Here is an 11,621-nt window from a genome sequence, read left to right on the forward strand (position 1 = left end):
ATGAGTAATTATTACAACAAGTTATAAAAGTTTGTTTCCCCTGTGACTTTTACCACATGAATTTACTACCTTTTAAAAATAGAACCACAAAAGTCATTTCTAGAATTATAAACAAAAACAAGCAATTTTCGTGCAGAATTTCACTATATTCTAACCTAAACACATAACGAGTGAAAACAATACATGTTGGAACCAACGTTTCACAAAGCCACACAGTGCAGGAAAAAACAATTTGTTATCCTGTTGTAGCCTATGAATTGAACAGGTGTGTTAAGGATATCCTGAGGAGATTGTCAGTCTATCACACAACCCTACTGAGGACAAGCATTACAGATTTTGCATAAAACATGTTCAAACATAAATGCGCATTCGGTACGATTTTTTTCCATTGAGTGTTTCCAAGAGTTTGGGTCAGCGATATTGCACTAGTTTGGACAAACAGCAATAAGTGGAGATGTAGACTTTGTGCAAACCACAGTTTTGTGTTTTCATTTACAGATCACACAAGGCTTAGACCAGATAACTCATTAAAGAATATTCAAGCACCAAGAAAGATCACCAAAAATTTTTAAATTCCCTAAATTAAACATTTATTTACAAGTAAATTTTGTTGTTAAGGAACAGAAAAGGGATTGAAAACAAGATTTAACAGTATTTTGTTACAGTAGAAATATAAAGCTGTACTCAAGGCATTTTAACTGTTTCGAATTTGGCCTGTTGATTTAAAGGTTGGTTGTATTAAAGTAATGTTACAACATTTGCATAATCAGTGTGCTAGATGAAGTCATTGGAAAGTTGCCTATTAACAACCCATGCTTTACTGCAGTAATGTAATTAACCAATGAAGAACTTGTCTAATTTGTAAACAAATCCATTCTTTTTTACTTTGAAAACCCACAAAACTAAGAAAAAAATAGATTCATGTTTTTATTGGTGGGCTTATCAATTACAATAGGTGAATAATTTCACTATAAAACTGACTAAAGAAAACTGTTCAGTTCCATAAAAAATAGAAATATCATTTCACTTATCAATCTGACTAAACGTAGTGTATGTGGTTACACAATGTATTGTAATGTGGCCCTTGCACCAAACAATAAATAGCAGCAAAGTATAGAAAAAACTCTCTGCATAAAAAGCACTTTAAATTTAGGGGACTGAATATTGCTTCTGGGGTCAGTAACCCTGTAAACCATTGTAAACATTGGGTTTCGTCTTTTGCTTCAGAATCTTTTCAATGCCTAGAAAAAGAAAACAAATAAGCAAGAGAACATAGTGCAGTATTCAAATGCAGTATTTTTTTACATTAAATTGTAGAAGGTCAGCCCATTAAAAGATAAGTATACAAAATGAAACTACGAAAATACTATAATCATAATTTTAATCCAGATAAGAAGAGTATCTACCAGCAGTCCAATATACCACAGAAGTCTACTTTTAAAAACAACCGGAAAAGTCTGGCCGCTAGAGGGCGATGTTAGACCACAATACTGCAATATATCCATACAAACTGAAAGTGCCTGTTTTACACACGTTGTAATAAAAAAGGACATTTACAAAACGTTATTTTGCAATGTAATAGTGGATAGTATACATATTAGCTGTTTAGTATGCAAAATTTTCTTTTAAAACTCCTGATTTTCATCTTTAATGACAAGAAAAATGTATTTTAATAGTGAATAGTTACAGTGGGTACGAACCAAAAGCAAGTAAACAAAATTACCAGATTTTTGACTTTCAGTTAATTCCCCTCTGGGAAAGTCGACATCAAAAGTTACAATGAGGTTTCCTCGCAAATTGTAATTTTCGTTTGATGGCAGACCTTCCTTTTTCTTCTTAATCCGAGCTCCAGGCCATGTCACCTGATTTCTTTCAATGGGCACCTGTAGCATAATCACGACGTTGTGTTAAACTACAGGCTCTACATGCCATTGTAAAACATTATGGCTATAAAAAAGCCTGCTTCTAAAACTAACCTCTAACCAACAGGGTTAAATTAAACATATGCATATATTTCCAATGATTGCTTTAAGAGTTGGCTAATAAAAGCGATAAAAAAAAATGAACATTGAAAATGGTTTTACCAAGTTCCCAGTTGGTTTAGTCTGCTTGGCATTCATTAAGGAATGATCGTTTTTGTGAAAGAACTATTAGCTGTTTCTAATTTTAATCCCTTTTATCGCCTTTATAGATACTGAAGATTCATTTTCGTAAACATATTTGTTCTTTATACAATATATAGTTGTTCTTGTGATATATATAATGAAAGGTGGGAATCGTTGCAAGAATGGTAATAGAACAAGGAATGATTCCCAGAATCAATTTACCAGAATTGCTTCAAATTTTAAAATGACTAATCCAAAAGTTTTGCCCAGTTTCGAAATCATTTTTACACAATTTATACCAAATATCAACCAAATATAACTGGCACAGTTCACAACAGTATGCTTATTAACAATCCTAATACATTTAGCACTGTAATATGACAGTACAATAGCTTCCTGTCATTTGAGGTATACAGACCTGATGGCCATCCAAATGCTTTATATTGGTTTTAAATCCAACCAGAGCATCCTGAAGCGAAATCGTAATGTTTGTGTACAAATCAAGACCTTTTCGTTCAAATACTGGATGTCTAACAAAAATAGAATATATTTAATGCTTTTGCAGAAATCCACATATATGCCCCTGAATGATTAATTAAGAAGCAAATGCTTCTGACTCAAAATCAGTAGACACTGTGTTGGTATATTCGAGATATATATTTCACCTATTCAGGCATCGTCAGTCTCTAAAAACTGCAAACAACGAAGGTAAATTAAAAGAGAACAGATGTAAAAACATACAAAATAAAATAGTAAAAAACTTAAAACACTAAAAGCGTACGCTTTTGTGCTCGTGTAGACTGTGTTAACCAAACTAGACATAAATGCTTTTAGTGTTTTAAGTTTTTTACTATTTTATTTTGTATGTTTTTACATCTGTTCTCTTTTAATTTACCTTCGTTGTTTGCAGTTTTTAGAGACTGACGATGCCTGAATAGGTGAAATATATATCTCGAATATACCAACACAGTGTCTACTGATTTTGAGTCAGAAGCATTTGCTTCTTAATTAATCATTTACTGAAAGAATTTTGACTCAGTGATCGTGGATATTAACATGCCTACTATTAGAGGGACAGATCCTGTGAATAGCATTTATATATGCCCCTGAAATAATTTTTACATTGGTAAAGGTTTTTCAACATTTTTATACATAAGCTCAGGAAAGCTTTGCTTTTTATTGGCATAATACAATGTATTGTAATAAGAGCAAGTGGTGTCTTGGCTAAATGACAGACACTAGCTATAAAAGCAACGCATCATAATTTAGGCCTGTTTGTCTTCACTACAGCCATCAGATACAAAAAGAAATAAATCTTGTGGAGGCATTCCTAATAACAGCTTAAGGCAAACCCAGAGCATTGCGTCAACCAGGGAAAAACACTGCTATATAAGACATATATTTCCATTCCAATAATGAAAGCCATTATAGGGCCTTTCCTAATTTAGCCAAAACTCTATCCTAAGGTTTCCTGCCAGTCACGAAAACTTACTTTAGAATAATGATTTTGAAAAAAATATCTCCAGGGTCCCCATCAATATTAGGTTCCCCCTCACCCACAAATGGGTATTCCTGTCCCTCCTCCATTCCTGGTTCAATTTCCATCTCTAGAATTTTTTCCTCATTGACATATCTACAAATTGTTAATAAGAATGATGTGATATAAGAAATGCAAACCCAATTTGACATTATATTTTTATTTTTTAAATTAGGAAAGTAAAAATGGTGTGAATGATACAAACTATAAAACACATGTGTAGCAGTGAGTTACTTTGCTTATTAGGATCTCCTTAAATCAGTTAATTCTCTATCACAAAGCCACATCGCCTATCCCAGTTAAGATGACCATAAATTCACAACTGTACTTAGCCCTTTAAGCATTCTGGTAACGGTGCTTACAACGTGCTCACCACTGAGCGTGTGTAGCTCAGTTGGTAAAACGCGAGTGCTGAAAGGCTCATGTCGTGGGTTAAATCCCACCGCAGGCTAGTTTTTGATAGCTTATGCATTGCCACATGGAAATGCTCGGTGACCAGCTGATTTGGTATAATGCACTCAATAAGTCAGCATCTTATAATTTTGACTATGCTTTTGTCATAGTAGTCACAGGTTTAGGCTTTTAAGTGCCAAAAACAAATTACATTGAGATTGCACCTGTTCACCTAAGAGGCATCACGCAGCATTTAGGATGAAACTTCCCACCAGTGTTACAGTGTATTTAAGCATACCTGCTGCAGATTGACAAACACTTTCAGTCGTATATACACACATACATACAACTGCAAATATTACAACAAGATCAATATATGTGAGCAGACTGCCTTCTAAATACTTTCAGTTTCAACCTACTTGAAATTTGGACATTGGTCACATACTCGTTGTTGAGTCATTTGAATTCGGCCTGGGCCAACTTGGGTTGTTTTCATTTCAGTTCTACAATTGCACTCCCTTGATCCTGAGGTCTGTTTTGCCACAGGCTTGATCCTTTGAATCTGCATTTTTATTTGGTTTGTAAGTTACAACTCTGTGTTATAGTTTACTATAGTGATTGTCAAAACACCAGGGGGTGAAAATCATGTTGTTTGTTTTATTTTTATGCTTGGTGGGCGGGCAATGCCTGATGCATTATACTTACAATGCGTTCACTGTCGAGCTGTCTGTTTTATTGCAAGTCGGTTAAATAATTTTTTGTCTGTTATTTTCGATTTGGTGTCAAAAGCAGTTAGTGACGACAATTTAGTCAACCTATCGGAAACCACTGGGTTTGAGCGATGCTGCATATGGAAATAAATTTTTCACTTTAAATATTTGTAGTAAGCGTAAGAGACAGCTTTGACTGTTTCCAATTTGAAACGCTAAGTTTATAAACTAGTGCAATTAAATCAGTCTCTGCATTATGTTGTCTGATTTGCTACAGTTTTTATACTTGACTTTGTTGTGTTGTAATTACTTTTATTTGTCTTTTATTATGTTTTATCCTGTGGTATTGTAGGGACTGTAGAGACAAGTTAGGCGAAATATATTTATATATTCCATGTAAATTCATTGACTGATTTTGTTACTTAGAAAATATTTTTCATTCTCAGTTATGTTGTCTGTATATTAAATTTGTCATGAGGTCTGTATACAGGGGAGGGGTGTTCCATTGTAATCATTTGTGGTCGGGTACAACCTTTGACAACCACTGGTTAAGAGCATGGTAATATGCGGTTTGATATAAACACTGGTTACATACCTCAATAAAATTTCCTGAATAGATTTCCTCAAGCGTAACTTCCAGTGGTACTGTAATTGAATCTCCTTTCGGTGTATCTCGTTCACCTTGCTGTGGCTGTCCACCGAAGTTGAATGAAAAAAAGTCACCGAAAAAGCTGAAAAACAATTAATTGTTTGCTTTTTTGTACTGTTTACATGAAATTAGAAATGATTCAACTTAGCAAAAGCAATGAAATCAAGTAACAACATTAATTTACATCTTAGTGATTAATTGTATTTCGTAAAAATGTCCCCAACTAAACATGTTTTATGGAATAAATCAAAATAATAATAAAACGTTTAAGTACTAATAAAGTCTTGACATCTGTTTTTATATTATCTCGCAGCTATTCAACAAAAATTTATAACACAGTAGTTATATTTAACACAATAGACAATAAATACCATCCGATCAAATTTAACACCATTACGAAAATCATTTAACACTGTGTATTTGGTTTCACATGTTTTCTTTGAACTGTGTTTCTTCGCTTCCTAATTTAGAGCTGGTATTACAACGCTCAGCACGCCTAAGGCTCGTAATAGTGCTTGAACATAACGTTTACATTTAAGGGAAGTTTTCCAAACTTGGTGAGCATTTAGATTCATAATGCACAGTTTCGCAAATTCGCAGTAAAAAATACCAGCCAATATACATTTGTGTAAAGCACCACACTGTTTTGACAATTACTGTTGTTATTGTCAGGTGAAATAAAAGCAATGGATGGTACGTAATCATTTACTGTGTGGGGTTTTAAGAGGCCTAAGGCACTGGACACTAATTCATCCCACACAAATACTTAATGGAAGAATTTATCCCTTGAAAACTTTAAATTTATTTAATATTACAGTACCTTGAAAATGGATCATGGCCCCCAGTGTTTAATTCATCTTTTAAACCTTCCTCTCCAAACTGGTCATATTTTTTCCTTTTGTTTTCATCAGACAAAACCTAGGAAATAAAAGTTCCGATGAAACTTAGGTGGGAGGTCTGACAACATCCTGTACATTTCATTTAATTGTTAGCTTGTTAACATACCTCATATGCCAACGCAAGTTCCTGAAATTTTTCTGTAGCTGTGGGATCATCTGGGTTTTTGTCTGGGTGCATTTGTTTTGCTAGCTTTCTATATGCTGACTTGATTTGTTTGGTTGTGGCATCTTTCTGTACTTGCAGAATGTTGTAAAAATCACGCCTACAAAAAAATAATATTGCATAAAAAAAACCAAAATGTTTTATGTGTAACATAGCCATGGCTGAGTACATTCAAACGTTTGAGTTGAGTTAATGTGAGTTTATTCCACTTCGTGAAACAAAAAATAGTGACACATCGGGCTAAAACAACCACAAAGCCAGGACATAGCTACACAACAGTTAAACGTTATGGAGTGTAAAATAGTAAAATGCACGACTGGTGGATAATGGCTAAACGAGCTGCAGCTACACCTCATTTTGAAGTATTGTAAGACATGAGCTCACAAGAAAGGTTAGGTGGCACATTGTGGGTAAACTTGGATTGTGATTTAGCAGGAAAAGTAATTCTGTCTGTGTTTTTATATTTTAAATGTTAAAATCTTCCCACTTTTGTTGGGCTTATGGCAAAGCGTTTGGACACATTAGAAATCAGACCACAAAAATGATAGCATAAATAAAAACATAAATTAACCCTACTGGGTATGTGATATGATATCCAACTTATGTACACCACAATTTAAGCAAGGAGTCAGTTAAACACGTCTATTTGTGCCATAGAATGTTGTTACATCTACCCATATAAGTGTGTGATAAGACAAAACAAACACTGTATCTGATAGGCTTGGCAGTTTACAGCCTTGGGCAATGAATACAGCCTCTGTATAGGACACGTGTAATTATGTCACTCTGAGGCCAAGCAACCAACCATAACGTGACTTCCTATGTGACGTACACAGACCTGAAGGAATTAAATTGTTGACAGCTGATATGTTGTAAGTTATATTGCACAATAAACAATACAAATCCAATGACAAAAATTTAGGTAAATATTTAATGTTACAAAACCTCATATTTTCTGGCTGGATTTTATTTGTATTGGTTGCACATATAGCGATTTCCAGGGATTTATGGCTTTTAATATGTTACACTGTACTTGATTGTGTAATTATTTTTTTAAGCATCAATAAATTTGCATTTTAGTCAAACCATTCAGCCTTGAACCGGTCAATAAATCAAGCAATCATTTAAGACAAATTTGTATTAAACCACTTGCTTACATTTCAACCAAATTCCAGGTATCAAATATATCTAGTCTTGCAAAATATATGTGAAATATCATCAACAAACTTTGCTTTTCCAAGGTTTAGTAAATCATTTTTTATGTATGGCCACAGCCCAAAGGCAAAGTCAAGGTTTTAATGAAAACATGTTCTGGTATTTGATGACATTCATATCATTAAATGCTATCATAAAACATAACATCATAATAAATATATATACAGTTTTATTGTAAAAACAAGATCAGTTAACATAGATTTGTAGCGTAAACTTAACTAATTGATTATTTGAATGATGCAAACTCTTTTTAAATGATTCAAGTCGTGTTGAATTCTTTGTTACCAAACTTACTTGAAATAATAAATTGGTAAGAGTGTGGTGATGATATATTGGTTATCATATTGACCGCCAACTACCTACTACTTGGCAGTTTGCAAACTGGCAATACAATTTTGGCAGAACAAATATACTATGTAACATTATTTGCTATGATTAGCTTGTAACATCCAATGAGAATTTTGTTGATTTTAACTGAATTACATTATGGTTTTAGTGTAGAGAAATTGTGAACAAATCTAGTGACAAATACAAGCAGATGTCATGTTTTGTGACTGGCAACATGTTTATATGATACAATTAGTCATAGGTTTATAACCAGGAGTAATTTTACCTTTTATGTATAAACATTAGAAAGAATAAGCTTTAACATTTCTTTGCTATGAAGTGTATGTTTTACATCGGTTTGGTCCAAATTACTTCGATAATTTCAAACATGAATGATGGCAACATACTTTTACCAAGATGACCAACAATATATACACTTAACTTGGCCTTGTTTTCACAACAGTTTTACAGGATTGTGTTGGGAAAAACATTGCGATAAATTTATTTCTGAAATCAGAATGCTACTTTTTAGACTTACAATACTTTCAAAAGTAAATGATACCTGGTACTAGTATATTATTATTAAACAAAATCGTTGGATTTGATAAATATGAATTGCAACACCTCATAAATACTCTAGTTTAAGGCTATATGTTTTTCAGACAAAAATTAACTCTTTAAACACATTGTACAATGTTTTAAGGCCCTAATATATATACTTATGTTCAGGGTTTTTTTTAAGGTTTGGTTTGGGTGACCGCTAAGTAGTTTTAAGAGACCGCAAGTGTTTCATTTAAATACCAAAAAATAGCCATTTCCAAATTTTGGGAAACCGCTGGAGAAATTTGGGGCACCGTTTCGGTCCCCCAAAACACCTTAAAAAAAACACTGCTTATGTTTATAGTCAAATAAATGAATGAAGTGCAACGAATACTCTCATTAGTCGAAAAGCAAGTGCAGTATATATAATACATAAACTAAATAATGCTCTTTAGGCAAAAGTATTTTTTAGGTTTAGATATAAAGCCAGGCAGTAACAGTTTATATATAATATATAAGTTCATAGTATTGCCCTACAACGTAAGTCCGCTACCAAGTAACCAAAAAAGCAAAAGTTTTAAACTTACCCTCCAAATACTTGCGTGATGATAAGGAATATGATAAAGACTAAGTTGAGATTTACAGTGTTCATAACTTCTAATAATTTTATTATGTTCCTAGTATGAGGTTGAAACAATGTATACTCTGCGAAAGATTACAAATTGAATGGTCCACTTTATTAAACTGCCCAACATTTTAATCATGCTAGCGCCAAGTGAATATGCAAACAGTAGTGCAGAAATTTGACAAAACAAGTAAGAAACTTCATTTGATTAGAATGCAACAAAAACACACTATAACCTTTAATAGTTGATACATACAAATATATGCCATTTCAAATTGACACTATTAATTGAAATCAACTCAGTAGAAACAACTAAGATCTAAGCACACATTTTTTACAGTCTTCTAATAACTACTGAGGAACATTTACAATAAGCTGTTGGCATCATTTATGTTGGGAGAATTAAGAACACTTGAAAAAGGCAAACACAGCCCCGAAACAAAGCACAATTGGGAGTGTGCATTGATGATTAGGAAATGGGAAACAATGCTGGGGGTGTTACATACATGTTGGCCCGAATCATTGCGCAAAAAAATATATGTACATTTATCTAATTAGTAAATGCAATAGTAAGCAAAATAAAGCACTTGATAAACATAAACATACACTAGACATAACTGCCATGAAAGGCAAAATGTGATATGTAATATTAGCAGAGTTTTAGTTGCTTTGAAAGTATACATAGGCAAAAGTATGTACAATAACAGTCTGTCTGGAATTGTTGTCATGTATGTTAGTGTTTGATACAGTACCATTACTGGGAATGTTTGCAGCATTTAAAGACATCCAAAGTTTTTAAGCATCATGGAATGGTTTTGTGTTTGATTTGTGCGTTTCACAATGACTAGCAAGATCATTGATATGCTTTTCAAATTTCTTCCATCTGGCGGTAAGCTTCATCAAGTTCCGCTCTAGCCTTATTTCTTTCTGCAAGAAGATGATCATTTTCCGCTTCCAGGTCATCAATGTCCTTTCTTAGTTTGTTACATTCTTTTAGGGCCAATTCCTTTTCATTTACCGCTTCAGCTAAGCTGCTGGTAAGATATCGAACCTTTTCCTCGAGGCCTGTCTCTCTGTCACAGAAAGCTTGTTCCCTAGCTTCCAGAGACCTACATGTGGCGGTCAGCTGTTTGTTTTCTTCAGCAAGTTCTTTATTGGCTGCTTCAGCAGCATCCACACGATCTTCGGCCTTCTCCAGCTCACCTTCTACCATACAAAGCCTTCTTCCAACTTCTACATATTTTCTATCAGATTCTTCAGTAAGGACTCTCAGTTCTTTCAATTCAGATTGCTGATTTTCATATCTGTCAGTCGCATTTTGCTCTGTATTTTCAAGAGATCTATGGGCCCTTTCAAACTCATCACGTTTTTGTTCAGCTTCAATAAGTTGATTTTTGATATCCTTTAACTGCTCTTCAACAGTATCTAAATCTTGATTACACATTGTTAGTTTGCCTTCAAGAGCTTTGCACTCCTGTTCAGCACATTCACGAGCACTTCTTTCTTGCTTTAATTGTGCTTCTTTTTCACATAACAAATCCTCTTTATCGCCAAGTTCCTCCTTTAGTGTTGCAATCTTCTTCTTGATTTTTTCCATGTTTAACTTTTGGTCCAACACAATAACTGAGTCAATATAATTAGCCCTGATACCTGTCAGATATTAGCAAAAACTGGTGAATCAATCTCTATTTGACCAAAACTATAAAAACTTTTAAAATGTGAAAACTGATAAGTGTGTGTGGTGTGCTAATCAGGAATCGAAAGTAAAAGAAGGTTTACATTTACACTTATAAGGAGTCAGGACTCAGGAGTAGCCAACTTGCATTGTTTAAATAAGTTATGAATTTGTTACAAACTTATGGCACAACAATGTCACAGAAATCTTTATGCTGAACACAATTTACCCAATATTGCATCACACAACTTACTTTAATATTGCAAGTTCGCTACGATTTATTCAAATTTTAAAATACAATACTCAATGCTTTTTAGTTTTCAAGCGTTTGTTTGAAAAAAAACTTTAAAGTTAATATCGTTCAAAAATCAACTGCATCGCAATAACTGATATACAAACCATCGAAACAAAAACAAGTCATACCGAGGACATAATACACCATTTAAAAGCAGGAAATAATATGAGAAAAACGTCTCCTTTCAGCGACAAAGAAGGCAAAACTTCAATCGGTTTTACACAAACGAAGCTAAACTTTTACGAGTTTTACCAGTGCATTGTGGGAGGGATTTCCGCCACGCCAAGTAGAAATTTCAATTTAACGGAGATTTCATTCTCAAATTATATAAAGTACACCACAGTATTTTCGAATCTAACAAAACGTTAGTTATTTTATCAGCAACCAGATTGTTATTAGAAATTTTAAGCTCCTATTAAGTACTACATTGAACATCCCTAAGCAATGCCGGTTGCCACACCGGCAGAACCATGACGTCAGCTGCCCAT

At 33.7% G+C, this 11,621-nt stretch overlaps 2 protein-coding genes across 2 annotated transcripts; both read right to left on the reverse strand.

Annotated features, from left to right (window-relative positions):
* Positions 1 to 914: 914 nt before the first annotated feature.
* Positions 915 to 9,194, reverse strand: LOC145203772 (dnaJ homolog subfamily B member 11-like). The gene is made up of 9 exons (XM_080076083.1): positions 9,126 to 9,194; positions 6,400 to 6,556; positions 6,215 to 6,312; positions 5,341 to 5,476; positions 4,455 to 4,597; positions 3,598 to 3,738; positions 2,524 to 2,635; positions 1,724 to 1,883; positions 915 to 1,241 (listed from the first exon to the last, which is right to left on the reverse strand). The coding sequence occupies exons 1-9, from the start codon at positions 9,188 to 9,190 to the stop codon at positions 1,177 to 1,179; spliced, it is 1,077 nt and encodes a 358-aa protein (XP_079932209.1). The 5' UTR covers positions 9,191 to 9,194; the 3' UTR covers positions 915 to 1,176.
* A 59-nt stretch (positions 9,195 to 9,253) lies between these two features.
* LOC145203773 (uncharacterized) lies at positions 9,254 to 11,137 on the reverse strand. Its single transcript, XM_080076084.1, has one exon. The coding sequence runs from the start codon at positions 10,758 to 10,760 to the stop codon at positions 10,032 to 10,034; it is 729 nt and encodes a 242-aa protein (XP_079932210.1). The 5' UTR covers positions 10,761 to 11,137; the 3' UTR covers positions 9,254 to 10,031.
* Positions 11,138 to 11,621: the final 484 nt, after the last annotated feature.

The sequence above is a fragment of the Phallusia mammillata genome, chromosome 8, assembly GCF_965637545.1.
Source record: "Phallusia mammillata chromosome 8, kaPhaMamm4.hap1.1, whole genome shotgun sequence".
In the NCBI taxonomy this organism is placed as follows: domain Eukaryota; kingdom Metazoa; phylum Chordata; class Ascidiacea; order Phlebobranchia; family Ascidiidae; genus Phallusia; species Phallusia mammillata.

Bases quoted from the DNA above. Each gene is read 5' to 3' on its own strand.
- LOC145203773 (XM_080076084.1), bottom strand. From the start codon at position 10,760: ATGGAAAAAATCAAGAAGAAGATTGCAACACTAAAGGAGGAACTTGGC.
- LOC145203772 (XM_080076083.1), bottom strand. From the start codon at position 9,190: ATGAACACTGTAAATCTCAACTTAGTCTTTATCATATTCCTTATCATC. The intron at 4,598-5,340 runs GTATGTAACCAG...ATAAAAATGCAG, and splicing joins ATTCAGGAAATTTTATTGAG to ATTCAAAGGATCAAGCCTGT. The intron at 1,884-2,523 runs GTCTGTATACCT...ATTATGCTACAG, and splicing joins AGCATTTGGATGGCCATCAG to GTGCCCATTGAAAGAAATCA.